We start from the raw sequence: 26,750 nt of genomic DNA, 5'->3' as shown, positions 1-26,750 counted from the left end.
ATTGGAATGAAAACTGACCTTTTCCAGTCCCGTGGCCACTGCTGAGTTTTCCAAATTTGCTGGCATATCGAGTGCAGCACTTTCACAGCATCATCTTTCAGGATCTGAAATAGTTCAACTGGAATTCCATCACCTCCACTAGCTTTGTTCATAGTGATGCTAAGGCCCACTTGACTTCACATTCCCGGATGTCTGGCTCTAGGTGAGTGATCATACCATCATTATTATCTTGGTCATGAAGATCTTTTTTTGTACAGTTCTTCTGTGTATTCTTGCCACCTCTTAATATCTTCTGCTTCTGTTAGGTCCAGACCATTTCTGTTCTTTATCGAGCCCATCTTTGCATGACATGTTCACTTGGTATCTCTAATTTTCTTGAAGAGATCTCTAGACTTTCCCATTCTGTTGTTTTCTTCTATTTCTTTGCATTGATCACTGAAGAAGGCTTTCTTATCTCTTCTTGCTATTCTTTGGAACTCTGCATTCAGATGCTTATATCTTTCCTTTTCTCCTTTGCTTTTCACTTTTCTTCTTTTCACAGGTATTTGTAAGGCCTCCCCAGACAGCCATTTTGCGTTTTTGCATTTCTTTTCTGTGGGGATGGTCTTGATCCCTGTCTCCTGTACAATGTCACGAACCTCATTCCATAGTTCATCAGGCACTCTATCTATCAGATCTAGGCCCTTAAATCTATTTCTCACTTCCACTATATAATCATAAGGGATTTGATTTAGGTCATACCTGAATGGTCTGGACTTCCCTGGTGGCTCAGACCTGGGTTCGATCCCTGGGTTGGGAAGTTCCCTGGAAAAGGAAAGGGCAACCCACTCCAGTACTCTTGCCTAGAAAATCCCATGGATGGAGGAACCTGGTGGCCATGGGGTCGCAGAGAGTCGGACACGACTGAGCGACTTCACTATCACTGAATGGTCCAGTGGTTTTCCCTACTTTCTTCAATTTAAGTTTGAATTTGGCGATAAAGAGCTCATGATCTGAGCCACAGTCAGCTCCCGGTCTTGTTTTTTGCTGGCTGTATAGAGCTTCTCTATCTTTGGCAGCAAAGAATATAATCGATCTGATTTCGGTGTTGACCATCTGGTGATGTCCATGTGTAGAGTCTTCTCTTGTGTTGTTGGAAGAGGGTGTTTACTATGACCAGTGCGTCCTCTTGGCAAAACTCTATTAGCCTTTGCCCTGCTTCATTCTGTATTCCGAGGCCAAGTTTGCCTGTTACTCCAGGTGTTTCTTGACTTCTGTGTTTACTTTGATTTAATTTGGACAGAACTGGTTCTTTAGTCTGTTTTGTAAAAACAGCTTCGTGATGAAGCACAAATGTAAGTGTTAAAATAAATGAAACCTGAAGATATGTTCTCCCTACCTCCCACTCCCAGTTTTAAATGTATTAAATTTTCCAAAGTTCTGCTGGCCTTTTTTTTTTTAATTAGTGTTAATTTAATTTCAGGTCTCCACTTTATATAATAAGAGCTCCTTTGACATGTCAGTTCAATTATTTTAATCTCTTGTTCCTTGAAAATAATTTTCGATTATGAATTTCAAATGAAAAACAGGCAGTGACCAAAACCTGAATTGCCTCTACGCGTCTGATTAGGTACCAGCATGCGGCTGACACCTGCTGGAAAGGTCCTCTGCGGGCTTCTCCGACCCTGGGCCCAGCAGGGGCTCCCCTTGCCTCTGCTCCAGGCAAAGAGGCCCATCTCCACAGGCTTCCCTCAACACTCAGGAGACTGTCCCCCGCGGGAGAGTGGTCCCAGGGTTCACCCACGTGTCCTCAGAGAAGGAGCATTAGAGTTCATCGTGATAATCAGGGTTGGGCCCTGTGACCCAAACCCACACCCAGGCAATGCAAGTGGTTTCGGAAGTCTTGAGCAGGCTGTGACCTGCCGGACCCTCCAGGGGTCTCGGCTCGCTGGCAGACGCAGACGCCCTCTTTGGTGGGCAGCTTGGCCTGTGAACCACCACGGCAGGACGCCTTGGTGAGACTGCAGCTCTCCGCCCTGACGCAGACTCACCCGGCGGGTAACTGGCGGTGGCTAGGCTGCGGGAGGTGGAGGAGCACCAAGGAGTGGTCGCAGGGTAGTCCTGAGGCGCCGTCAGCCTCCTTGCCGTCGCTGTCATTGCCTCGTGCGCGCCCTTCACGGACGCGCCTGGTTCCCCGGCCCCCGCCTCAGCACAGCCTCACCCCCGACGCCGCCTCGGGACGCCCACCCGCAGGGCCGGCTGGCTCCCCGGGCCGCACGGCCTCCGCCCCACTCCGCCCCGCTTCCTGCCTGCACGCCCTCGGGAGGGGACACGGGCGGGACAGCCGCAGCCGCAGGCTTGACCGCGCGGCGCTGGAGCCCAGGGGCGCTGATCTATTTCAGCGACCGGAACTGCGAGGCGACGAAGAGAAAGCCGCGGGCAGAGACTGCCCCGCCCACGCCGGGCTCGGCCCCGCCCACCTCGAGTGTCGGGCCCCGCCCCCAGGCTGTTATTGGCTGCCAGCCCGGATGTCCCGTTCACTGGCGCATCTCAAGGAGGTGGGCGAGGAGCTACTGGCAAAGCCTCGGCGCTCATTGGTCCCTCTGCCCGTCAGTCACGCGGCGGCGGCGGCCTCAGGAGGCGGGCCCGGCGGTTCCGGAACATGGCGGAAGGTGAAGGCTGGCGGGTAAGCTCCGTGGGCGCTGGGGGCCCGGGGAGCCGAGTCCGCCGGTCGGAGCGGGCGGGCCCCTGGTCCCCGCTCACGCCCCCGTGCCCGCCCCCGCAGCCGCCGCGCCCGTGCGAGGCCTACCGCGCGGAGTGGGAGCTCTGCCGCAGCGCCGGGCACTTCCTGCGCCACTACTACGTCCACGGCGAGCGGCCGGCCTGCGGGCAGTGGCGGCGCGACCTGGCCAGCTGCCGCGAGTGGGAGCAGCGCCGCAGCGCCGAAGCCCAGGTGAGGCCAGGTGACCCGACCCGGCCCGCCGAGCCCCGGAAGGCCGGGAACCAGAGGCGCCGGGCGCAGGGGGCGGGCCTGGAACGGGGGCTTCGGGCCCAGCCCTCCGCGTGTGCTTTGATTGGTATCATTCAAAGGCCAGTCTGGCAGCCAGGCTGGGAGAGGGCGTGGTGCAGTCACGGGAGTCCAGTCAGGAGGGGCCCTTGGTCCATCCGTTCAGCAGACGCTTCCCCCTGGACGCTCTTGGACGTACAGGAGAGGTTAGAACCCGATCTCTGCCCTCCTGACTCCTACATCCTAGTCTGGCATACAGTGGTGCCCTGGAGCTGATGGGGCAAAGGGTGGAGCGGAGCTGTGAGGGTGCAGAGCTCTTGGGGTGTGCCAGCAGGACTGGCGAGTGTAAATGCCCAGTCCCTGAGCAGTGGAAGAGAAAGTTGGCGGGTCTGTGTGGCAAGAAATCAATAACTGATACACAGCTTGTCAAGATAGCTCTTATATATCAGTATGAGAAATGGATTTCACAGTGAAGTGGACAAAAGGCATAGAGAAGGGATTCACCCTGAAAGGACGTCAGATGGCCTGATACACATTTAAAATGACGGTGAGTGGTTTCTGCCCAGCGGAACATCACTGGGGTTTGGAGAGTGAGCACCTGGGCAGTGCTAGTGGAATGTGGGGTGTTTTGATTGCCTAAATGTCAAATGCATGCCTTTTGATCTCAGAGGGCTGCCCGTGACCCGGTCTCCTTTGCAGCGGTCCCTGTGTGAAAGCGAGCGGGCCAGAGTTCGGGCTGCACGGAAGCATGGCCTGGTGTGGGCGCCCAGGCAGAGCCCCCCAGAAGACTGGCACCTCCCTCTGCCTGAGGACAAGGACGGGTGACCGACCCAAACAGTCCAGAGGGCCCCTGGGAGCTTCCACCCTTGCCTCCAGCCTCGCCTGCCCTGCCGTCATCACCAGGCTTGGAGCCGGTCCACCCAGCATGCAGTGTCCCTGTGGGCAGCCAGGGAGGCTGTCCCAAGGGCTGGGCTCCTCAGACGAACCCTCCAGGGGCAGCTCTGACCCGTGGGGACACTTGGGGGGGAATGAGGTGGCCTCCCCACCGGCCCTGCTCTGGTGGCCACCACGCACCTTGGTTCTCTCCCGCCATGGCCACTCACTGCTCCTTCCCTCGGAATTTCACCCAGTCGTTTTTAGAAAACGTGGATAATATCAGAAGAAATTTCACAGGTTTGATTCCAAATAGAAACTGCAAATTACACCCAGGCTTTCATATTGAAAGTTAGATGCAGGCAGGGTTAGAATTTTGTACGTTTTTGTAGATGCTCTTAGAATACATGCCCTTGAACCAAGAACCCTCCTTTAGAGGTCTCTTTCTTCTGCTGAAATGGTGTAGCCTCTGGGGCCGCGCGGCGGGCCCACCACTGGGCGCTGTTCACCCAGCCTGCGGCATCTCGGCGCCTCCCCCTGGGCCCCAGCCAGGGCACAGACGTGGCTCCGCATCACGGAACCCGTTCTTGGGGGCAGAATAACCCACCCCTCAGAAGGACGTTCATTATTGGGCCCCCGTGTGCCCCAGGAGTCCTCTGTGGCTATGAGCGGTGGGGGTGCATGCACAGGACCCCCGGAGCAGAGGAGAGCATAAAGAAGGCGCAGGGTGCCCCTTCTGGCAACAGCTGAGCCCATCAGCCGCGGCTGCAGCTCTGTCCACGGGCATTTCTGTGCGAGGAGAGGGTGGCATGGCTGGGTCCTCCCGGGTCTGAGACCCCCCGTGGGGGGCTGTGTGCTGGGAATGGCAGCCACCCCCTGGTTCCCGGGATTCGTGCAGCAGGGCGCAGGCACCATGAGGAGCCCCACGCCTGCTCGGATGCTGAGCGTGCCTCCAGTGCAGGGGAACATGCCTGTGTCAGGCATGTCCACGCCCTGGGACCGCACACCCAAAACGGACACTTCGCCTCCGTCCCATTGAGTTCAGGGGACGGACATGGACGTTCAGGCGTCAGCCGTGAAGGTTGAAACGGGCAGCGTCTTTCAAACTCGGGACAGAGGCCATGGTGACGAGCAGTTTGGGTGGTGACCCGGTGCAGCGTGGTCTCAGGGACGCTGGCAGTTCTGGGGCCAGGGTCAGAGCGCCATCCTGGGGAGCCTGTGATACGAGGATGCGCGGCGGGGAGCCGGGCCCCGCTCGGGCAGCGCTGTTGTTCTCTGGTGTAGGTGAGACTGGCCAGCCTCCAGCCTCCTGTCAGCCTCTCGTGACCTCCAAATAAAAGTTTGAGACAAAACAGTTGGCCACGACCTACTGACTTGGTTATCCAACCTCACCAAGGAAAGCTACAGGCCTGAAAAGCACCTGTGAGGGGTGGGGCGGTGGGGAAGGCTCTGAGTGTAGCCCTGTCCGAGGAGCAGTCTGGAGGCTTGCAAGGCCGAGAAGGAGCCACAGGCTGACGAGGCCGGTGCACAAGCTGCGTGCTCACTCAGGTGAAACGGCCCCTGGCATGCCTGCCCTGAGGTGGGCCTCTGCCTGCAGGGACCCTCACTGCTGGGCTGCTTCCTGCCCCCACCCAGTTCCTCTGGAGGAGGCCTACCCCCTGCTGCTCTGTGCAGGCCGAGTCCCTTCAGTGGTGTCCAACTCTGTGACCCCAGAGACTGCAGCCCGCTGCTGTCTTGGGGGCTCTCCAGGTCGGAGCACTGAAGTGGGCTCCCATGCTCTCCTCCAGGAGCTCCTCCTGACCCAGGGGCCAGAGCTGCATCTCCCCCGGCTCCTGCACCGCAGCCGGTTCTTTCCCGCTGAGTCGCCAGGGGAAGCCCCCACCCCTGCTGCTGAGCATGACTGTATCTGGAGGTTGCTCTTTAAAGGGCTGATTAAGGTGAAATAGGATCACTTGAGTGAAAGTCACTCAGTTGTGTCCAAATCTTTGCAATCCATAGACTATACAGCCCATGGAATTCTCCAGGCCAGAATACTGGAGTGGGTAGCCATTCTGTTCTCCAGGGGATCTTCCCAACCCAGGGATTGAACCCAGGTCTCCTGCACTGCAGGCAAGATTCTTTACCTGGGCCAGAGGGGAAGCCCAGGGTCGCGGGGGCAGGCCCTAACACAATGACCGGCATCCTTACGAGAAATCAGGGCACGGAACGACCACACGGAGACACGGGAAGATGATGGCTGTCTGCACGCCAAGGAGAGCGTCCTCGGAAGGCATTAGCCCTGCCCACACCTGGACCTGGGACATCCAGCCCCGGAACTGAGAGAAATAAACGTCCACCATTTCAGCCCCTTGGTCTGTGGTATCTGTTCTGGTGCCCACCTTACTCACGCCTCCCCTGCCCCACACTGAGCGGCCTGGGCCGGGTCAGGTGTCAGCCATCCTGGAGGACACGCCGCCCTACCAGTGGGTCCCTGTCCTTGACACTCTCCTTGGCGCCCCTCTGATCCCCAGCTTAAAGCCCAGAGCTGGCCCCACCCCTGGGGCCCCTGCCTCTTGCCAGCGGCTTCTGCCCCTTCCTGGTCACTGAAGGATTAGCAGTCAGTGTGGGGGCCGCCTTCTCCCCAGGCCGGGCAAGCAAGGGCTGCCTCACCCCTGGCAGCCTCAGACAGGTTAACTAACAGAAGACAGACACGAGGTTCAACACGTTTATTCACAGCAGGCTTGACCGGTCAGCAGCAGGCCGGAGCCCAGTGGGGTGGGCTCCGCCGGGCGGTGTGTCCCGAGGCTGGCTGCTCGCATCTCTACCTCTTGAACTCCACCTGTGTATACACCTTGGTGATGTCTTGGTACCTGCCTTCTGGGGGCTGGTAGTTGGCGATGGGCGGCGTGTAGTCTGGCCCTTGTCTCTCGAAAGGAAACAGGCTGGGGTCCCGCTTGGTAGCCTCAGCATGCAGCTCCGGGGCCGTGAGCTCCAGCTCCCGCAGAGCTTCCCGCTGGGCCTCGAGCAGGGACGCGATGGCGGCCCTCTCCAGCTCGTGCTCGCGCTGCTTGTACAGCGACCACTTCTTCAGGAGCAGGGCTCTCCGCTCGCTCTCCTCAGAGGGGATCTCCACCGGCGGCCGCTGCCTGGGGACACGCAGAGCCAAGGGTGTGCCCTGGAGGTACAGACCTCACCGACCGACTGCACGGGACCCGAGTGTCCCTGCTGGAGACGCGCGTGGAACACAGGGACAAACTAAGGGGTGGGGCAGTGGATGTGGCGGCAGCAACTCTGGGAACTGGGCCGTTCGCTTTACATGGAGACAAGAAACCGCGATCCCCCCAGCAGACCGTGGTGAAAGCCGGCTTTGGAGAAAAGTCAAATGGCGTCGTGAAAACTGACCAATATCCCAGGGAGTCGAGAGCCTGTTATCAGCCCCGGAGACCCCAAACCAGCGGGGTCCCCCCTGTATCAGTGGGGTCTGATGAGGCAGCGATCCCAGCCACCCCACCCCACCACCGGCGAGTACTTCAATCGAGTACGTCCCGGAGCAGGAGGCCGAAGGTTTCCTGCCATCCAGAGGGGCGGGGGCTGTGGGCCACATTCGAGCCTGCTCAAGCCCTGCCAGGAGTTTCCCGCCCATACTCGGCCGTTCAGGAGCAGCAGTACTTTCTCCAGGAGAGGGCTCAGCATGGGGCCAGGCCAGCCCGGGCCTAGGACTGCCCATGACAGGTGGGAGGTTCCCATGACACCACTTCCTGAAGGTGACACAGCTGCTTTGCCCCGAGACCTCGAGCCCAGAGGCCCTTACCTCGCTTGATTCAAGAACTTGACCGGGGTGATAAAGTCCTCAATGGGAATCAGCTCCTGGGCCGCCTTCTCCAGTCGCCGGATCCTCTTTTTCAGGCGCTCCTTCACTGCCTGATCTTTCTTGGGGTCCACCTTCTTCTTCTTCCGCAGAGGCTCTGCTCTAAAGCACAAGGCAGACACTGCACGTCCTCCTCTGTGGTGTCGTGAGCGTGCAGAGACATGGCGCTAGGCAAAGTGCCCGCACACCGGAACTGTACTCCCAGCTAGGGAAGAACCGTGGGCGCTGGCCTCCGGGAACAGCCCCCAGCGAGCGTCCTCAGAACTGGGCAGGCATGGTCAACCCAGAAAGTGGGGGAAAAACTCCACGGGGTGTCAGGGCATAAATTAAAGAGAAGAGCTCATCTCTAGTGCAAGGGTTCAGGTAGGCCTTGAGATAAACTGAAATATGAAATTACCAAACTGACGAATTACACGCTCACCCCTCACATTTTTATGTATTTCTAAGCTGAAGTATAGTTGGTCAACACTGTTGTGTCCATTTCTGCTGCACTGCAAAGTGACTCTTTTATGCATACATACCTCTTTTTTTCTGTTCTTTTCCATCACAGAATATCTGAGGATGCTGAATCTAGTTCCCTGTGCTATAGTTAGACCTTGCTGTTTACCCTAAAAACTTGCTACTCACATTTTAAATAGATGTGTGATTTATAAACATGAGGAAGACTAAAAGAGACAGTATAATAAAAATGACCAGCAAGTTCCGGTTTATACCGTTTGATATTTTAACAAATTTCCTCATCCTCCAGTATCAAGTCTGGTTTGCCCGGACGAGCACCTCTGCTGTGCCAGTAAGTTACTATTAAGAACAATCGAGTCCTCTGGCATCAAGACTGAGGCTCGTGAACGACGCCCGTGGAAGGTGTGCAGGGTCCCAGGTGGAAACAAGGGCGCTCCGGGCTCCCCGCACCTCTCCAGGCAGCAAGAGACAGAGGCACTGTCTGTGCTCTTTCAACCTTTTACATGGGAGTCCCTCCAAGACGAATCGACTTGTCTTCAAACCATCCTGCATTTAATTTTTGACCTGGTTAGACATACACCGAACGTCGCGCACCCCCGCTCTCCGCGCGGGAGCCCCCAGGCCGGGCCGGCGGCCGGCTTACCTCGTGGGCACGAGTCCCCAGAAGGACAGCAGGGAGGCCCGCCGCCGCGCGTCCCCCGTCTGCGTCGGCCGCGCCCCCAGGAGCCTGCAAGACACCGGCCGCGCGTCACCGGCCGCGCCCCCGTGGGGTCGCTCGGGACCCAGGCGCCCCCCGCGCCCCCCGCGCCCGCTCCCCGCCCTCACCCGCTCGCGGGGCGCAGCGCGCGCCGGGCCGCCCCCAGCGCCGCGGCCGCCATGCCCCCGGGCCGCCGGCTGCCGCTTCCGGGCGCGCGCGCCTCGGCCGTCCGGCCCGCGCAGTGCGCCGCTCTGCGGTCCGGCCGCCGCGCAGCCCCGCGGCCCCGCGTTCCGGCCGCCGCCGCCGCCGCGCCTGGCCCCGCCCCCGACGCGGCCCCGCCCCGCGGCCGGCGCCTCGCACCTCGCGCCGCTCGGGGGGCCGCTTCCCGCGGGCGCCGCCCCCGGGCCGCCCGGCCTGCGCCCCGCGAGCCCCGCGCCCCGCGCGCTGAGGCCGGCGGCGCGCGGGAGGCCGGCAGCCCTGGCGCGTCGGGCCGGCCGGGCGCGCGGGGCAGGCCGCGGTCGGGCGCCGGCGTCGGGGCCGGGCCTCGGCGCCGCACGTGGCCCTCGCGCGCGGGCGCCCAGTGAGAGCGCGCCGGGGGCGGCGGGGAGCCCGCCGATTGGCCCGCCGGGCGCCGCCGGGGCAGCGGCCGCCCCCCGCCCCGGGCGCCGCGCCCCCCGCCCCGGGCGCGCGCCCCGCCGGCCCGCCCGCGCCCCCCGCCGCCCGGGGCGGGCCCGCCGCGGCGCCGCCCGCCCGCCCGCCCGCCCGGCCCTGGCGCCGCGCGGCCCGAGCGCGCGGGGAGCGGTTTCCCGCCGGGGCCGTTTGGCAGGTGCGCGCCGTGACTTCCGGCGTTGCGCGGGAGCCGCCGGAGGAGGAGCGGCGCGGGGGATGCGGCTGCGGCGGCGGCGGCGGCGGCCGAGCGCGGGGGGCGGCGGCGGCGGCGGCGGCGGCGGGGGGCGCGGGCCGGCGATGGCGCGGCGGCGCTGAGCGCGCGGGGCGGGCGGCGGCCGGAGGGCGCGCGCGGCGGCGGCTCCATGGCCCGGGCGCGCTGAGCGACGCGGCTCTCGCCTCAGCCCGGCGGCGGCGGCGGCGGCGGCCGAACAATGAAGCTCCTGAAGCCGACCTGGGTCAACCACAATGGTGAGTGCGCGCGGGGGCCGCGGGCCGGGGCGCCGGGGCGCCGCGCGCCGGCCTTCCCGCCTCGCCCCGGCGGGGGCGCCCGGGCCGCGGGGCCGGCGGGGCGGGCTCGGTCCTCGCGCGGGGCCCCGGGCGCCTCACGTGCTCGCGCCCCCGCACGTGCGCGGAGCCCTCGGCCGCGGCCTGGCGGTCCGGGCGGAGGCCGCAGCCCGGCGGCGGAGACGACCCCGGGCGCGGGCCGGGCCGGGCCAGCGTGTGACGGCCGGGCGCGGGGGCCCTTTCGCTGGCGGCGCGGGGGCCTGGAAGGGGCAGGTCCTGCCGCCCCCGGGGGCTGGATCCGCTGCCTGTGCCTCCGAGTGGAGCCCCGTGACGCCAGGCTGAGGCCCCCCCCCCCCCCCCAGCCCGCGGGACTGCGTTCGCGCCGAGTTGGAGCGCCCGGGCCCCTCGGGTGGAGCGGATTGCTCCGTGCGCTGGGTTAAGAGGCTGGTGCAGAGACGCGTGCGGTGCCCGGCAGTGCTGGCCCAGTTTTGCCTGGGGCGCCCACCTGCTGCAGGGCTTGGCCTCGGCTCCCTGGGACGGGAGGGGCGCCAGCCGCCAGCCCCCACGGGCAGCGCTGGGTGGGGGCCTGTCCTCCAGGCCAGGGTCCCCGCCGCCGCCGGCTGTCTGACTGCTGATAGATAGGAGCCACCCTGGTTCTGCCCTGTTCCTCGTTTGTACTCAGCCAGGCGCCTAGAGGGAGCTGCAGTGCTCCTCTGGAGCTGGTCGGGTAGGTGCTCTCTCCTTCCCTGAGCCGGTGGCGCTCAGTTCTGAGCTGGGGTCTCGGGATGCCTCCTCCTGCAGCAGCTGCGCTGAGCAGTACTCTGCTGTTGGGCGCGGCACTGCTCTGCCTTCCCACCTTGCAGGGCGGCACGTCTCTGTCACTTCCCAGGGTCCGGGCGAGGTCTCTCTTTGCTCCTGTTACTCAGTAGACCCTCTCGGCCCCAGGGTGGGTGCCTTACGTGCCCCCAGCGCAGGGACTGCCTGGCTCGCTCCGTATCCCTTGCCCCACGCGGCTGTGCCTTCTGTGCAGAGGGTCTGATAACGCGGGCTGACGCAGGTGAGAGCTGAGGTGGCCGTAACTGACTAACTCGGTTGCCGGTGCGTGAGCGCGAAAGCGGAGAGCTCTGGTTTCGTTTCTCCTGCCTCTTGCTCCAAGTGCCTTTCCTGAGGCGTATGGTGAGGGCTGGGCTCCTCGGCAGAGCTGGGCGGACGTTCAGTCGTCGTAAGTCGTGCGTGTGGGTCAGGAAGGGAGAGTTGGTTGCTGCGCCGGTGAAGCCGGCGGGAGTCTCCCCTGTGGCGCCCTGCAGCCCGGCTCTGTGTGTGGCGCCCGCTCCTCCTGTCTCCCTCCCGCTCATCATTGCTGGCCTCGGGATGAGCTCCCGTGTAGGACGTGATTTTCACGCTGCATGAGCACAGGCAGGTCGGGATGCTTAAGCGATCGTTTAGGCAAGGGCGGGAAAGAGTCAGCTGGGCAGGGTGGGCCGGACTGTGGGCCGGGCTCCTTCCTGTGGCCTCCCCACCGGCCTTGAGGACAGGGAGCCTCACGGTGCCTGCCCTGCCTGCTTTGTGGTGCAGTTGGGGTGTTTGCTTGGGGAGGAAGAGAGAGGGCTCCCCTGAGTCTGAAGTGCGTTAGAAACCTAGAAGATAACGGTAAAAGAAATTGAGACTCTTTTAGACCGGTTCTTTGTCGAATCTCCTTTCTTTTAAAGTCTCCTGAAATCAGCCCCAGTCTCACGGAGCGTTCAGAAGGACCGTTGCTGGTAAATGACAGCTCTCCTGAAGCGCAGGCTGGCTGCTGGTCTGGACCATGCCTGCGCCGTCCGGTAAAGACTGGTGAATGGCGGGAGCCGCTCGGAATCCCAGCCGTGGGTGGTGGCCAGTAAAGAAGGCCGCCCGTACTTCAGTTTCACAAACCAAAGAGGTCGAGGTGCTTTGGAGAGTATGTCACTGCGCTTTCTGGTTTCCTGACTTTGCACTCCGTCTCCTGACTGGTTATGCGGCTCCAACGTACTCTGTCTGGGCTCTCAGAGCCCAGGGAGGGAAGGCGCTCCGCGGGGCAGGGCCCGGTGTCCAGGCTGCCGGGCGAGCGTCTGCCGAGTGCAGGTGTGCGTGCCCGCCGTCTGTTTCCAGGCTGACGAGATGGTGAGGCCTTGCTTCCAGGGGAGGCGTTCTCTGTCCCAGCACTGCTGACATTTGGGGGCACGTGATTGCGTGGAGACCGGCCCATGTGTTGTAGGGTGTTAGCGGCAGCCCTGGCTTCTGCACAGGGGCGCCTTCACACACTGACACACACAGACATCACCCACTTGTGGCAACGGAACCTGTTTCCAGACGTTGCCGGGGCGCCTGTTGGCCAGAACCGCCAGATGAGAACCACTGTGCTAAGGAGGTGAGTCAAATCTTGAAGTCACGTCACAGAAAGGAGCTTTGAACATGGGGTCAGAGCAGGTTCAAGACATCATCATTTGCCAACTGAATTCTTGGGCTTTTGACTCCACCTTCTGCACCTTGGTGAGATCCGACCCTGCCCTTTGACCCTGCGCCCAGCCTCGGAAGGCCGCCTTCAGCTGAGGCGTGCTACAGGAGCCCGTGAGGCTTGCCGTGTGTGTAGCGGTTACACACAGGGGGCTGTCCGCGCGTGTGCGTGGTGTATTCTGTGTTCTGGGAGACAGTATTCCTTTGCTGTCCAGTCGCTCAGTCACGTCTGACTCTGCGACCCCATGGGCTAGAGCACGCCAGGCTTCCCTGCCCTTCACCATCTCCCAGAGCTTGCTCAAACTCACCAACCCTGAGTTGTGATGCCATCCAACCTCCTCGTCCTGTCGTCCCCTTCTCCTCCTGCCTTCAGTCTTCCCCAGCATCAGGGTCTTTTACAGTCAGTTGGCTCTTAGCATCTGGTGGCCAAAGTATTTTATTTTAGGCCTGGCCAAGATAAGGTTTGTCTCTAATTAACTTATGACCGTATATTGGTTAGAGAGTGAGAGCAGTTATGTTTCAGTTGTAGGAAAACGTAGTCTGTATGTTGAGAAAACTTGACTGGAGGTTCATGGTTCTTCTCCTCCCTGGGCCTCTGTCCCCTTGTGGAGTTCACGCACAGCTCTTGAGTGAAGCCCATTCCAACGAGAAGGGCCGGGACTGACAGAGTCACGTCCTCCGTCGGTTCCTGGCTCACACTGGGACGGCAGTGCTGTGAAAAGGCAAAGTTTCAACAACAGCGTAATTTTCCAGTTGTCCCGTTGCTTTGAGGTGTGTGTTTTTCCCCTGTCTGCGATCCCTTCTCATCCCGCAGAGGATTTAAGGCCTTTTACTGCCATTTAAGAACGTCAGCTTGAAGGGGAGACGCAGGGAAGGGGGGGGCACCGCAGCCTCCTGGGTGCGGAAAGGCCCGCACGGCTGCTCTGAGGACAGGCCGGAAGGAGGGGACGCTTCGTGACCGCGTCTTTCCCGTAACCTGTGCTGTTGGCCCGGATCAGACTAGTCCAACAGGCTGGTGTCTGGGGACGTGCTGGGTCTCCGCCGCTGGCGGGGATGAGGCTCCGGGAGCCGGTGGGTGAGGGTGCGCTGTGGCGAGCTCCGTCCTGGGGGAGCCGCGCTGGGCGAGCGTGTCTCTCGGTGGTTGCTGCCGGGGACCTGTTCACCCGTCCCACTCGACTGTGAGCTGCTTGAGGACGAGGGCTTTGCCTTTCGTTTTGGAGTCAGCTGGTCCTCCTCTTGAGTCTCTGCTGCTTGCCAGACCTGTGTTCCAGAAGGCTCTTGACATCTCTTACCTGGTCTGCCGAGTGAGGCGGGTGACGCCTGCCTGGCCTGCCCCCAGCTCACCTGTGAAGGCTCAGGAGGTGGGTGCTCTTCACAGTCTCACACCAGCTTCCGCCTGGAGACAGTAGTGGGTTTGAAAAGTAACCAGAATACGTCTGACGAAGGCTCAGAAGCAACTGGGTGGGATTCTGCTTTGCATCATACGCTTGGGGTTTATGCCCTAAACGCTGAATCCTCCTGCAGAGAAGTCCTGTGGGACCAGAGGTGGATGTGCGCCGGGCAGGTGCAGGGCAGACCGCTGGACAGGCGGCTGTCCGGAGTGCAGAGCGGACAGCCTCCGGGGAGGAGGCGGGGTTGGGGCGCGCGGGCCGTAGGCCTGAGTCTGGCCCTTGGGAGGACAGGGGGTGGGGGACATGCTGCTGCTCGGGAGTGTCCGGAGTGAAGGCCCCGGGAGGGCTCGAGCGGGCGAGCGTGTCAGCGATGGGCCGCGCGGGCCACGGCCTCTGGGGCTCTGGGCTGAAGCCCTCAGCACCTGCCTGGAAGTGTGGGCTCCTCCCGGCACGTTGGGGGGTGCCTGGGCCTTCTTGGGGAGGCTGGGTGTTGCAGGGAGGCAGTTTCCTAGGTCTGGGTGTGAGACGCAGTGGAGGCAGGAGGTCAGGGTGGAAGTGAGCCAGGTAGAGGCAGGTGACTAGATTTGAGACACTCTGTGGATTTCGTTAACATGCTGAGAAGAAAGTGGAGACGGAGGCCAGAAAGAAAGGTGTTTGCAGATACTTCTTTTAACTTAAAGAGTGTGTAAAAAGCTGCTTTCGCCTTAGGAGTAGAGTTCCAGTCACACAGCCGGGAGGGCCCTGCAGCCGTGGCCCCGTCTTGGGACCTGTCTGCCTCGAACCCTCCTCTTCCCCAGAGGGGCGAGGTGCCTCTGTTTCTCCAGGGGTCTGCCCGTGGACTGTCAGGGTGTGCGGCTCCCGAGACCTGCTGCGGTCAGCAGCACGCCTGGAGACAGAGCGGGCATTGGGCATGGCGCAGACCCTGGCTGCCCACCCGCCTTCCGCGCTGTCTGCCGCGTGCCTGCCTCTCCTGCAGGGGCAGGGCGTGAGCACCGTCCTGGGGAGCAGCAGGCGACGCCATTCCTGCCAGGAGGAGTAGGTGAGGGGGGGGGCAGTCTACTCGGGGCTGGGGCTTCCGGGTGCCTCCTGTGAGAAGAGGGGGCGGAAGGCCCGCCCACGTCTCCCGCCTATTCCTCCTGCAGGCTCTGCACTCCCCCCAGGCTGCCTGGCAAGAAGCCCTGGTCTGAGGGAGCCCTTCTTCCCCTGGGGAGCCGTCACAGGCTGCCAGCAGTCCACCCCAGGCCAGATGGTGGGAAGGCGGCCCTCTGCAGGCGGAGCGTTCACGCAGGGGGCAGCCAGAGGACGCCTGCGGGGCGGGCCTGGGGCCGGGCAGAAGTCCACCTGGCACGGCCTCGTGGCTCTGCCGGGCCGCAGGCCTGGGCCAGGTGTGGGAGCCGAGGGACCCGGGCAGAGGCTGTGGCCGTGACCGCGCAGGAGGCGGCCAGGGTGGCGCCGCTGCAGTGAGCGTGCACGTTTGTGGGTGCGGGCGTGGACGTGGGTGTGGGTGTGCCATTCACACACATACGCGCACGCACACATGCTGATTTTGAAGCGTAACTTACATACTGAACTGCACAGACGTCTAGCTTCCCCCGTGGTGAGTTTTGTCAAGCAGGCTCTGTGATCTGTTCCCCACTGGAGATGTGGAGTGTTCCCCCTCCCCAGAGAGTCGCCAGGTGGAATATGGGGGGTGAACGCGACCCCCAGGGCCCGGGAGGCTGTGGAGGAGCAGCTGGGGCGCCTGGGGGCCTTGCTGAAGCGCCGCTCTGCCTACAGCTGCCGTCGGGGCGCAGGCGGGGGGCTCCTCTGCCGGGCGCGTCCGCCGCCGAGTCGGCCCGCGGTCGTGTTAACGGGGTGTGGTCTGGGGAGCGGAGAGCTTGGTGGCTCTGCACTTGTCATCTGAAAGATGTAAAAAAGTTTTTCTGAGAAAAGTAAGACCTGTTTTCTTTAGGAAGTTAGAAAATGCAAAAACGAACGCACTGCTAAGACTTTAGAACGTGGTCCTTCCGACCGTTTGGGAAAGACAACTGGGTGACTTGGTGCTTTCAAACGTATCTGCCTTTGGGACCTCCCCGGGAGTCCAGTGGCTAAGACTGCACGCTCCCAGCGCGGGACCTGGGGTTCAGCCCTTGTTGGGGAGCTAGACCTCTCGTGCTGCGTGGGACGGCCGAAAGAAATAAGCACACAGGCTCTGCTTAGTGCCTAGACTGCATCGTGAAGGTGCCTGGACCACTGAAGACCTTAGCCGCAGACCCGCAGCACAGCAAGCCCAGCGTTTCCATTGCAGCCTCCCTCCAGACAGCTGCGGGGCCGCCCGGCATTCTTCACGGAAATGATACTGTGGGGTGGCGGTTCTCTCTTTAAAATTGACCCAAAACAGTAATTCATTTCCGGTGTGCAACAGAATTTGTACATGTCGCAAAGGTGATCATCACAGGAAGTATCTTCACGAGACCCCTTTTCCTGATGAGAGCTTCCAGGATTCACTGTCTTAGCAGCTTTTACACACGCAGCGCAGTATTATCACCCACAGCGTGATTTTTCAGGTTGTTAAACGGATTTTCCCTCTGTGGGCATGTGGTGCTTGACCGCTCTTGCCTTTCTCATGGGTCTGGGCAGAAGGGATGGCACCGTGGAAACTCAGGAAAAGGGACAGCGGTCTGCAAGCCTCTGCCTGCACCGGCTTCACCCCTGGCTCACGGCGCGAAAAGCCGAAGCCAGCCCAGGAACGGCTGCCTGGCGCGAGCCTCCAGCTTCCTTCCTGTGCGCTGTTTGGAACGTCTCGGGCAGCTGACACCTGAGAGGTGTCTGGCGGCGGTGCTGACTTAGGACCCAGAGGTTGTGGTTGAAGCGCTGGGGGTCCCAGAGGCCCCTTGGGCGTGCAGCTGGGCCCTGCTCCCCCGGCGGGGCTGACACATGAAACCCCTCAGTCAAGAGAACCCACCTTCCCGGCAGGTGTCAGAACGCGGGGCCTCTGCCCAGCCTTTCGCGACTGCCGGTGTTTGGGGGGCCTGCTGCACGCTGCAGGGCCTGGGGAGACCCTGAGGAGGCAGACGAGGTACCCGGCGCTCGCGGTCCCCATCCTGCTGGGCAGAGTGGGCCAGACGCCGTGAGGCGGCCACAGCGTTCCTGGGAGAGGAGGCTGGCTCTGCGGGGCGGGGGGTGCCCACGAGGGGAGCGCGGGTCGGAGGGGAGAGCTGGTGGGCGCGAGAGGGAGGCGGGGGGCCTGGCGGCTGGGCCCCTGTGGCGAGTGTGGGCGCCGGGCCTGGAGGCGGGCGGCCGGGCCTCTGCAGACTGCAGGCTGTGGCACGGACGTGCACGCCTGGCACCTGCAGGGGAGCATATCCGCACGCTGACGGCGGCCACAGGTGTTTGACGCTCGTGTGTCTCCGGACGGGCACGCGGTTTCAGAAAACAGGCCGTGAGGGCCTGTGCACGTGGCCCCTGCTTCCGGAGCGGTGGCAGTGCTGCCCGTGTGGGTTCAGCTGCCGCATAAGGGCGCCCAGCTCCCGCCCCGCCTGCCCGCTTGCGTGTAGACGTGCGTGGTCTGGTTCGGGTTTGGTTAGCGTTTGTTCAAGTTGTGAGAAAGTGAGCGTAAGGTTTACCATGTTGCCGTCTCCTACATGTGCTATTTAGCAGTGCCCTGCGTGTTCACACTGTGGGGCAGCCAGTCTCCACGCATTTTCATCTTGCGAAACTGGAGCTGCCCCAGCCCTTGGCACCGCTGTCCTGCTCCGTGTCTCTCTGAGTCTGACTCCTCTCGGGCCTTTGTACAAGTGGAGTCGTGCGGTGCCTGCCTCTGTGACTGGCTGATGGGGATGATCAGCATGTTCTCAGAGCTCTTCCCTGTCGCGCCTGTCAGGATTTCCTTGCTTTTTATTGCTGAGTGATGCTCCACTGTGCAGACACACCACGGTTCCTCAGCCGTCATCCGCCACTGAGCCCTGGGGCTGCGTCCCCCTCTTGCCTCTTGTGGATGAAGCTGCTGGGAACATGGGGTACAAATGTCTCCTCCTTGAGACTCTGCTTCCAGTCCTTTGGGGCATAAACCTAGATGGGGAGTTGCTGGATCCCGGTTAGTTCTGGGCTTCCCTTGTGGGTTTGATGCCTGGGTCAGGAAGATCCCCTGGAGGAGTGCGTGGCAGCCCGCTCCAGTATTCTTGCCTGAGAATCCCCATGGACAGAGGAGCCTGGCGGGCTGCAGTCTGCAGGGTCGCAAAGAGTCGGACACGACTGAGCAGCTAGGCGCAGCCCAGCGCGGCTCACTCCGCACTCCCCTGAGAGCTGCCGTGGGGGCTGCCCCAGTCCTTGTTCCCGCCAGCCCACGGGGTGCGTTTCTCCACCTCCTCCCCACCAGCCTTGGTCTCTACTTCTCTTTCTTTTCTTCTTACGGTGGCTGTCCTTTGGAGAACATCCCTCTGAGCCTCTGCCCGTTGCTTACAGGTGTCCGAGGTCTTCTCACCCGCTGGCGTCTGTCCGTCCCTGGCTGTGGCTTCGGGCCTCAGTGCTCCCGCGGCGTCTCTGCTGCAGGGCGAGGTCTTAGTTGCCCTGCCCATGGCATGCGGGATCTTAGTTCCTGGGCCAGGGATCAGGCCCACCCCCCCTGCATCGCAAGGTGCGTTCTTATTCACCGGACCCCCAGGGAGGTCCCCCTTGGCCCATTTTGAATCAAAGTTTTGGAGGTTTTTTGTCGTTAAGTTTTAGGAGTTTTCTGTGTATTCTGGACGCCTGATGTCACTTCCCAGCATCTCACCCGTTCCACGGTGACCTTTCTCCTCTGTTAGTAGCACCCTCTGATGATGACAGGTTTCAGGAAATCCAGGCTGTCCCGTTTCTCTAGCGCCCGTGCCTTCGCTGTCGCGTCTTAAACCGTTGCCTAGTTCAGTGTCAGGAAGCTTTTTCCTCCCTCTGCTTTCTTCCAAGAGTTCTTGTACTGCCACGCTCAACATCCAGGCCCTTGTTCCATCTCAGGTTGGTTTTTGTAGGTGGTGTTAGGTGAAGGTCAGGACTCAGGGGCCTCCTAAGGCCCGGGAGGAGGGTTCTGTCTGAGCGCCCCGGTCAGAACCGGCTTCGGTAGCTGACTCTCTTCCTGCCCAGTGGGGAGCCGCATGCTGCTCGGATCAGCACCCCCAGATAGCACGGGAGTGGGGTGCTCGGGGGGGTGGGGTCAGGGCCGTCTGGGAGCAGAGCCCGAGGGTGGGCTGCCGGCTGCGGCGGCTCCCAGGGTGTCCCTCACTTGTGTCGCCGTCTCTGCAGAGCCCATCGGGGGCACGTCTCTGTGGCTTCACAGCCGGCTCTCACGCTGCAGCCACAGCGCCACTGCCAGAGCCCCTCAGAGGTCCCTCCGTGTGTCCTCTGACCCGAGGCGCGCCCCTGCAGAGGAGACGGGTGCCAGCCTCGCTGAGTGCAGTGCGCCCTGCTCAGAGAGGCTCCGGACTGAGGCGCAGGCCATGGAGGCCCCGTGAGGTGGAGCCCTCGTCTGCCTCCTCGGGCCAGCCGGCTGTCCTGTAGATTGGAGACCGGCCGCCCGGCCGTGGACCAGGGTTCCAGCCACCCGTCCTTAGATGAGGGTTTCGGCCGCCCATCTGGTGGATGAGGGTTCCGCTGCCCGTCCTTAGATGAGGGTTCCGGCCGCCCGTCCATAGATGAGGGTTCCGCTGCCCGTCCATAGATGAGGGTTCCGCTGCCCGTCTGGTGGATGAGGGTTCCGCTGCCCGTCCTTAGATGAGGGTTCCAGCCGCCCATCTGGTGGATGAGGGTTCCGCTGCCCGTCCTTAGATGAGGGCTCCGGCCGCCTGTCCATAGATGAGGGTTCCGCTGCCTGTCCGTAGATGAGGGTTCCGGCCGCCCGTCCTTAGATGAGGGTTCCGGCCGCCCGTCCATAGATGAGGGTTCCGCTGCCTGTCCGTAGATGAGGGTTCCGCTGCCCGTCTGGTGGATGAGGTTTCCAGCCACCTGTCTAAATGAGGGTTCCGGCCACCTGTCCATAGATGAGGGTTCCGCTGCCTGTCCGTAGATGAGGGTTCTGCTGCCCGTCTGGTGGATGAGGGTTCCAGCCGCCTGTCTAGATGAGGGTTCCGCTGCCCGTCTGGTGGATGAGGGTTCCGGCCGCCCGTCCATAGATGAGGGTTCCGCTGCCCGTCTGGTGGATGAGGTTTCCAGCCGCCTGTCTAGATGAGGGTTCCGCTGCCCATCTGGTGGATGAGGGTTCCGCTGCCCGTCCGTAGATGAGGGTTCCGGCCGCCCGTCCGTAGATGAGGGTTCCGCTGCCCGTCTGGTGGATGAGGGTTCCGCCGCCCGTCCGTAGATGAGGGTTCCGCTGCCCGTCCATAGATGAGGGTTCCGCTGCCCATCTGGTGGATGAGGGTTCCAGCCGCCTGTCTAGATGAGGGTTCCACTGCCCGTCTGGTGGATGAGGGTTCCGCTGCCCGTCTGGTGGATGAGGGTTCTGGCTGCCTGTCTAGCTGAGGGCTCCGCTGCCCGTCTGTAGATGAGGGGCCGCGTAGAGAGCTAAAGCGCCTTCCTTGAGGGTGTGCAGCTGGTGAGCGGCAGGGCCTGGGCCCACCCCCGTTTCTGCCGTCCCCGTGTCCTCCAGCTCTACAGTGCCTTCTCTGTGAGAGCTGCTGCTGCTCCTGCCCCTGGGTGGCAGCCTGCCCCCAAATCTGCACTCCTGGGTGGTGCCCCGTCTTCTAGCTGACCCTCCGCCTTGGGGGTTCAGGGCACCTGTGATTTCTGCAGGAAGCCCCGGGCTGAGTTCAGTGGCTCCGCCCCCGGCTCCACGCCGGGGCTAGCGGCGTGTGCATCCTGCCTCCCTGGGGTTGTGCGTGTGCCGGGCCGGGCTCTGGGTGCTCCGGGTGTGTCTGCGGGCAGGTGAGTGTGCTGTGCTCCAGCCGGGCACATGGGTGCTCCTTGCTGCACCACTTAGGACTGATGCCAGCTCAGCTCCGATGGCAGCTGCCCAGGCGGCTTGGCCTATGCGGAACGCGAGGGAGCAGGCTCCTTGGGTTGGCTCGTCCCCGTGCGTCCTTTCTCTTCCCCACGGTGCAGATGGCAGGAAACTGCCTTCACAGCGGCTTCCCTGCAGCCCCTCTGCCTGCGGGGATGGGCGGCACGCCCCCACGCTGCCCACGCCTGCCTTCCCGGGGCCGCTGTGGACGGTGTCTGGGCTCTCCTGAGGGTGGAGGGGGCTTGTGCGGGTCTGTGCCCCGGGACGAGCTCTGGCGGCCGCTGTGCGCGGGTGGGTGCTGCTGGGTCAGGGCCGACAGCTGCCAGGCAGAGCTGGCCTGTCCTGACAGAGCCGTGGCTCGGGGCCTGGGTGGCCGCTGCCTCCAGAGCGCAGAGCAGGAGCGCTCGGGGCCTGTGCCTGCCGCTCCCTGGCACTGCGGCATGACCAGGCGGAGGCCTTCCTCGGCCTCGTGGAAGCTTGCGCTTGGCTTCACCGTGGCCGTGCCCTCCGGGAGCCTTCGCTGCAGGGAGCCACACTCCCCTTCGGTTCCCGCTTGCTGTCACGTGACATGGGAGCCTGACTCACATGCCCACGTCCACCGTGCCCCTCTGTTGTGATGGAGACAGAGTGTCCTCAGCTGAGAGACCCCTGGCGACCACCTCACGTCTGTGTTGGTGACCGCCGATGTCCAGCTCGCCGTCAGGCTGCTTGTGTGTCCCTGAGCCCCCTCCCTGGGCCAGGCCCAGGGTTGAAGGAGGCCGAGAGCTGGCTGGGAGACGCCCGTGGGCGCAGACAGTCTGCTGCAGGGCCTCCGCTGGTCAGTCTGCCCGACTGCCTCCAGCCTCGAGGGCCCCAGTGGGACCTGGCCTTCCCCGCGGGGAGTGCCGTCTGATTAACCGCACCCCGTGGGGCTGCGCTCGCGGAGACGACTCCGTGACGCCGATGGGGCCCAGCTGAACCGGAGTGGGGCAGGTTGGGGGGTGCCCATCGCTGCCGCCCCTGGGACTGGGGCGGGCCGAGCTGCCTCCCAGACACGCCCACCTGGTGGTGACCTGGGTGAGTGTGGGGTCTGCAGGCCCAGCCCATGGGCACAGGACGTTGCCCCGCTGTCGTGCCCGGGCGGCTGTGGGCAGCTCGCGCCGTTGCTCGCTTGCGGCGTTTGTTGGCAGCCTGCTGTCCCCGCGGGCGGTGGGTGGGCGGTGCTTGAGTCGCTGGTGTCTTGCGCGTGTGGGTCTGTGACTGTGTGTTTCTTTCTTCTGTTCCCAGGAAAACCAATATTTTCAGTTGATATTCACCCGGACGGGACCAAGTTTGCAACTGGAGGGCAAGGTAGGTTCTGGGGAGCAGCGGGGCGCTGTGCCCACCCTCGCCCGCCCCCTGCCCTGCAGCGCGCCCGTGGCAGCTCACGGCCGAACCTGGGGCTCAGTGCGCACTCCGAGGGTTCTGGCCGCAGGTTGATGTTCTGACCCCTGCTGAGTGGGCTCCTGCTTTAGGCAGCCTGCCCCCCGGCTTCCTGAGCGCGGGGAGGCTGGTGGTCCCACGGCAGAACTGGAGGGGGCTGGGCGCAGGCTCCAGCCTGCCGTCACTGCTCTCGGGGCTCAGGAGCTCCGCGCACCACCCGGGGCCAGGGCTCCGTCCTCACCCGCACGGGTGCGCCTGCCTGCCGGGCTGGCACCCTGAGGCCCGGGGCTGATGAGGAAGAGTCCTAAGATCCTGGCCAAGAGGCCATCCTGGGGGCGCTGTGTGGAGGTTTTGACACATCCATGTCCCGGCCCTTACTGGTTTTCGCTTCTGTACTGGAGAGTTAGAGAGGGGCTGCCCCTTTGGGAGTTCCCAGCAGTGGAATCCCTCCTGAGAGGCTCAGGTGTGTGTGCCGGCAGAGTGCCCGCTGCCTGGCGGTGGGGAGGTGTGGGTGCCCTGCACAGCCGCTCGCCTCCCGGATTGGCACGAGGCCCCCCGGGCCCCTGGTGGGCCCGAGTTGGAGGCCAGGCCGGGCTCGAGGGCAGAGCCCAGGCCTCCGAGCCCAGCAGCGCTTGTTCCCATTCATCTGCCCGGCCAGCCTGACTGTGTGCTGGGTGAGGGCGGGGCACGGTGTCCTGTGCCCGCCCCAGACTCCTCGAGTCGTGTCTGCTTCTCCGTTCCAGGACAGGACTCTGGGAAGGTTGTGATCTGGAACATGTCTCCCGTCCTCCAGGAGGATGACGAGAAGGACGAGCGCGTCCCCAAGATGCTGTGCCAGATGGACAACCACTTAGGTATTTCAGGGCCCTTTGCAGGCTTCGCGTGCTGGCGCAGTGCCCAAGGCCAGCACGTGTGTTTGTGGTCAGAGAGCTCAGGCCGTGCGGCGCTAGCTCCCGTGGCCTGCTGTCTGACGCGCAGATCTTGGCTGCACACCGGGGTGAGTTATTCAGCAGAAGACCTGGCCCGCCCACAGAACCTCCTTTGGACAGTCCGCAGGTACCTCTGGTGATTTCCTGCTCACGAGCCATTCCCGCCTGATTCCACGGGGCTGTGGGACCAGTGGCCTGGAGGCAGTAGGGTTCCGGGGAAGGGTGCCCATGAGACGGCTAAGCAGACACCGGGCCGGCCGCCGTGGCCCTTGGGGCCTCTGCCAGGCCCTCGGGCTCCCCGACGGGGTGGCGGTGTCCTCTCCCGCAGTAGCGCCATAGTTGCCTGCCCTGGAGCATCTGGGGGCCGTACCCGGCTCTGGGGCCCGCCCAGCTGCCCCGGAGACGCTCGCGCCCAGTTAGGCTCGCCCCCGTGGGCACTGTGCCCCTCCCGCCATCCACGTGAGGGCCACAGCCTGGACAGTGTCCTGTGTCGTGGGACTCGGGGGGCTCCGACCGGCAGGGCCGGGGTCTCCGCCCGCTTAGTTGGCGTGTGCAGGGCAGTGTGTGTGCGGTTGGGAAGGAACTGGTAGGTGGCTTGAAGCCAGTTTGATGCTCTACCAAGCTGCTTCCCTGGATGCTCTGGAGAGGGCGTCTCAGCCTTTTCTCACGAGCCCTCCTGTGGAGGGTCGTCCCAGGTCGGAGACGTGTCTCAGCAGGCTGCACCCTGCTGACGGGAGGGGTCTGAGTTCCCAGTTCCCGGAACACACGCTCAGCACTGACCTCCCAGAGATGAGTGCCCCCGCGGACCCTGCCCTGGGCGGGTGCTCGTGCCCATGGTCAGCGCCCCGCGCGCCCGCTCCTGCCCCGACAGGACGGCCTTCCTGAGCTGCGCCTGCCGCCCGGCCCCGCAGACGCTGACCTCTCTGTCTCTCTCCCCAGCGTGCGTGAACTGTGTGCGGTGGTCAAACGGTGGGATGTACTTAGCTTCCGGGGGAGACGACAAACTGATTATGGTGTGGAAACGGGCTACGTAAGCACTGTTTTCTTTTCTTTCGTCTTGTTCGTAGAAGCTTCTTTGCTGGTCTTTATCCCACCCTGGCACCCAGAGCTCCAGCTTCAGGGGTGGCAGGAAGTACATGTGCTTGGGGCAGCTCCCCACCTGCCTGCAGACCAGCTCAGCGCCCCCCAGGGCTGGCGCTGGTGGCCTCTCTGGTTTTGTCCTGCCAGTGAGGCCTCCCCGCACACGGGGTCCAGAGCCCGCCCTCCTTGGCGTTGGCCGGCCCCCTCTCTCCCGGGGCTCCACGGCCCCCCGCCCCGAGCACCTGCAGCCGCAGTGCACCGTCTCCGGGGCCCCTCAGGTTGGGCCTGGGCCTCTGGGCCAGGCAGGCTGGGGACCAGAGGCCTCCCGCTCAGCCGGAGTGTCCCTGGGGCTGTGGCTAGGAGAGCCTGCCTGTAGCCTGGGTGGGTTCTGCCGGATGGAGGGTGTTAGCGGGGCACGCCTGCGGGGCCCGGGGGCCGCCCCCGTGCTGTCCCAGCCCCAGCGCCCCAGCAGGGAGCTCACGGCCCTGCAGGAGGGCCCGGACCCTGTGGCTTCAGCCCGCGTGGAGTAACACGTGGCACCGCGTTTGAGAAACAGAAGCAAAGCACAGCCCCACCAGTTAAAGGGAGCCGCAGGCTGCGCGCGTGTCCGTGTGTGCCGGGCTGCGCTCCAGCGTCGCTGGCGTGAGGGTGCTCGTTCAGAGTGGCATCCGGGCCTGTGGCCACCACGCCATTCTGTCTCTTGGACACGTTGCCAAGGCTGGTCGGGCTGCGAGCATCCACCCGGTGCACAGGTGCGGCCTTGCGCACCCAGCCCGTGCCGTGCAGCCGGCCGCTGTCTGTCTGTCTGTCTCCGTGGCACCCGCCCGGCCCCCGCTGACTCCTCTCTCGCACAGGTACATCGGGCCCAGCACCGTGTTCGGCTCCGGTGGCAAGCTTGCCAACGTGGAGCAGTGGCGATGCGTCTCCATCCTGCGGAGTCACTCAGGCGGTGAGTGGGCTGCCCGGGGGGGCGCCGCAGCGGCCCGTGGAGCGCGGGGCCCCGGCGCAGCCCTGCGTCTGGCCGCCCCGACCCCCGCCCGCTCCGGCGGCGTCAGTGTGCCCACTCCTGCCCTCATGGGCTGTGTGTTTATATCTTTAATGTAGAACTCCCCACGTCCCGCTGTTTATCCTGGGAACTGAGTCACTGCCTCATCAGTGGATCGCTAAGTCCGTAAGCGCACTTTCTTTATTCCGCAGAAACCCGCCCACGGGGCCCACTGGAAGCTCCTTGCTTGACTTTGAGTGTGTTTAGAGTGTCTTCAGTGGGCTCTTTCAGGTCTGGACTGAGGTGGACAGCACTCGGTCAGAGGCCAGGGACCCCAGAGTCAGGGCAGTTCAGTCTTCCTCCGAAAGCCTGCAGTCTGGCCGGGAAGGGCTGGGCAGGCGTGCCAGGGGGCTGGGGGCCGGCAGTGAGCTGGCCGCCTCTCACCCGCTGCATCTGGGGGTGCCGGCCGCATGTACAGGGCCAGTCCTAGAGGGCTCGTGGCCCTGCTGATGGGGGCCCTTACAGCCCTGGGGCCTGAGAGGGACCCTCCAGCCACGCTGTGGCAGAGGAGGTGGACTCGGGCTCAGGTGGAAACAGCCAGGGCCCAGCAGGGCCTGCGCACATTAAGAGGAGACGGACTAGGGAGCTTCCAAGGCCGAGCAGCGGGGGAGCGGGCCCCTTGCGTGCCTGCAGAGCCAGCAGTGGGGGGAGTCCCGAGCCCTTGGGGAGGAGCCTGCAGCTGGAGGGGGGTCGGGGGGCCACGCTGCAGACGGTGCTGGAAGGGTGAGCAGGGGCTGAGGGAGGGCCACTGGGTCACCCTGACGGAGTCAGCTACGTCTCCGGAACCCAGCAAGTTGCCCGTGAGGCTACCCAGGTGGGGGGCTCAGAGAGGACTTCCGTGGGCCCTCACCTGATACCTGCGTCTAGCCCACCGCCCAGGGCTCCTCACAGGCAGGCAGAGCTGCTCACCTTCAGTGGGGGCACCTCCGGCGGCAGGTGTGAGTAAAACATCTGAGAAAAAGGATCCATGAGAAAGCAGAAGGCAGATGGGGAGAAAGCGCTGGGTCTTGAGAAGCAGCAGTGAAAGCGCGTGCTGGGTGTGTGTGACCAGGGTCGAGTGGGAGGTCTGAGGAGCGCGTCTCACCGCGGTGGGCGCCGCCAGAACGCAGTGTGATGTGTAGTGTGGAGCTGAAGACAGAACACAGGAGGAAACAGGGTTTGCTAGAAAGTTCTGGTTTCCACAGTTGATGCCACAGGGTCAGGAAACCCTGAGCAAATGGTAACCATTGGGGAGGCTGGGAGTCACCTTCAGAAATGGCTCCTGAGCCCACTTTATCTGTTGAGGCATGGTTTTTGACTATTAAGAATTATTCTGAAACGTAGAAATACTTATTCTTCAAAGGAAGCTACAACCCTGCCTTTCCAACAAATATGAAAAAGCTGGAAAAATCAGTGACACCAGAATACTTGTGAATTTAACAGCATTTGACAGCAGCGATTCGTTCTCG

The 26,750-nt window shown here is 63.1% G+C and overlaps 3 protein-coding genes across 7 annotated transcripts in view; 2 read left to right on the top strand and 1 right to left on the bottom strand.

The window, feature by feature from the left end:
* The first annotated feature begins 2,524 nt into the window (after positions 1–2,524).
* On the top strand, positions 2,525–5,211 carry C17H22orf39 (chromosome 17 C22orf39 homolog). 3 transcript variants are annotated; one of them, XM_069558476.1, is made up of 3 exons: positions 2,525–2,665; positions 2,765–2,932; positions 3,686–5,211. In XM_069558476.1, the coding sequence occupies exons 1-3, from the start codon at positions 2,642–2,644 to the stop codon at positions 3,809–3,811; spliced, it is 318 nt and encodes a 105-aa protein (XP_069414577.1). In that variant the 5' UTR covers positions 2,525–2,641; the 3' UTR covers positions 3,812–5,211. The 3 variants fall into 3 exon arrangements, 1 of the variants encoding a protein (XP_069414577.1); XR_011250063.1 differs by having other exon boundaries at positions 2,531–2,665; positions 2,765–3,533; XR_011250062.1 differs by having other exon boundaries at positions 2,531–2,665; positions 2,765–3,533; positions 3,655–5,211.
* A 1,338-nt stretch (positions 5,212–6,549) lies between these two features.
* MRPL40 (mitochondrial ribosomal protein L40) lies at positions 6,550–9,578 on the bottom strand. Its single transcript, XM_069558466.1, has 4 exons — positions 8,991–9,578; positions 8,809–8,892; positions 7,650–7,808; positions 6,550–6,984 (listed from the first exon to the last, which is right to left on the bottom strand). The coding sequence occupies exons 1-4, from the start codon at positions 9,041–9,043 to the stop codon at positions 6,660–6,662; spliced, it is 621 nt and encodes a 206-aa protein (XP_069414567.1). The 5' UTR covers positions 9,044–9,578; the 3' UTR covers positions 6,550–6,659.
* Positions 9,579–9,852: 274 nt separating this feature from the next.
* The window catches only part of HIRA (histone cell cycle regulator), a 46,267-nt gene continuing 29,369 nt past the window's right edge, over positions 9,853–26,750 (top strand). Inside the window, exons 1-5 of one of the 3 annotated variants that reach the window (XM_069558462.1) lie at positions 9,853–9,999; positions 22,114–22,176; positions 22,992–23,102; positions 24,117–24,207; positions 25,112–25,206. In XM_069558462.1, coding sequence (XP_069414563.1) covers positions 9,963–9,999; positions 22,114–22,176; positions 22,992–23,102; positions 24,117–24,207; positions 25,112–25,206 — 397 coding nt within the window. In that variant the 5' untranslated portion in view covers positions 9,853–9,962. Of the gene's footprint in view, positions 10,000–22,113; positions 22,177–22,991; positions 23,103–23,233; positions 23,305–24,116; positions 24,208–25,111; positions 25,207–25,361; positions 25,429–26,750 lie in introns of those variants that run through there. The other 2 variants (XM_069558464.1, XM_069558463.1) reach the window with 2 other exon arrangements.

Source organism: Ovis canadensis, chromosome 17, assembly GCF_042477335.2.
Source record: "Ovis canadensis isolate MfBH-ARS-UI-01 breed Bighorn chromosome 17, ARS-UI_OviCan_v2, whole genome shotgun sequence".
NCBI lineage: Eukaryota > Metazoa > Chordata > Mammalia > Artiodactyla > Bovidae > Ovis > Ovis canadensis.
Note: the sequence above shows the minus strand (reverse complement) of the source record. Positions and strands in the feature narration are given on the sequence as shown.

What these genes read in the sequence shown, in the direction of transcription:
- C17H22orf39 (XM_069558476.1), top strand. Translation starts at nt 2,642, where the DNA reads ATGGCGGAAGGTGAAGGCTGGCGG. An exon ending in CGGAAGGTGAAGGCTGGCGG is followed by an intron (nt 2,666 to 2,764) that starts GTAAGCTCCGTG and finishes CCGCCCCCGCAG; the next exon opens with CCGCCGCGCCCGTGCGAGGC. An exon ending in GCCGCAGCGCCGAAGCCCAG is followed by an intron (nt 2,933 to 3,685) that starts GTGAGGCCAGGT and finishes TCTCCTTTGCAG; the next exon opens with CGGTCCCTGTGTGAAAGCGA.
- MRPL40 (XM_069558466.1), bottom strand. Translation starts at nt 9,043, where the DNA reads ATGGCGGCCGCGGCGCTGGGGGCGGCCCGGCGCGCGCTGCGCCCCGCG. An exon ending in GCGCTGCGCCCCGCGAGCGG is followed by an intron (nt 8,893 to 8,990) that starts GTGAGGGCGGGG and finishes GGTGTCTTGCAG; the next exon opens with GCTCCTGGGGGCGCGGCCGA. An exon ending in TGGGGACTCGTGCCCACGAG is followed by an intron (nt 7,809 to 8,808) that starts GTAAGCCGGCCG and finishes CTTGTGCTTTAG; the next exon opens with AGCAGAGCCTCTGCGGAAGA.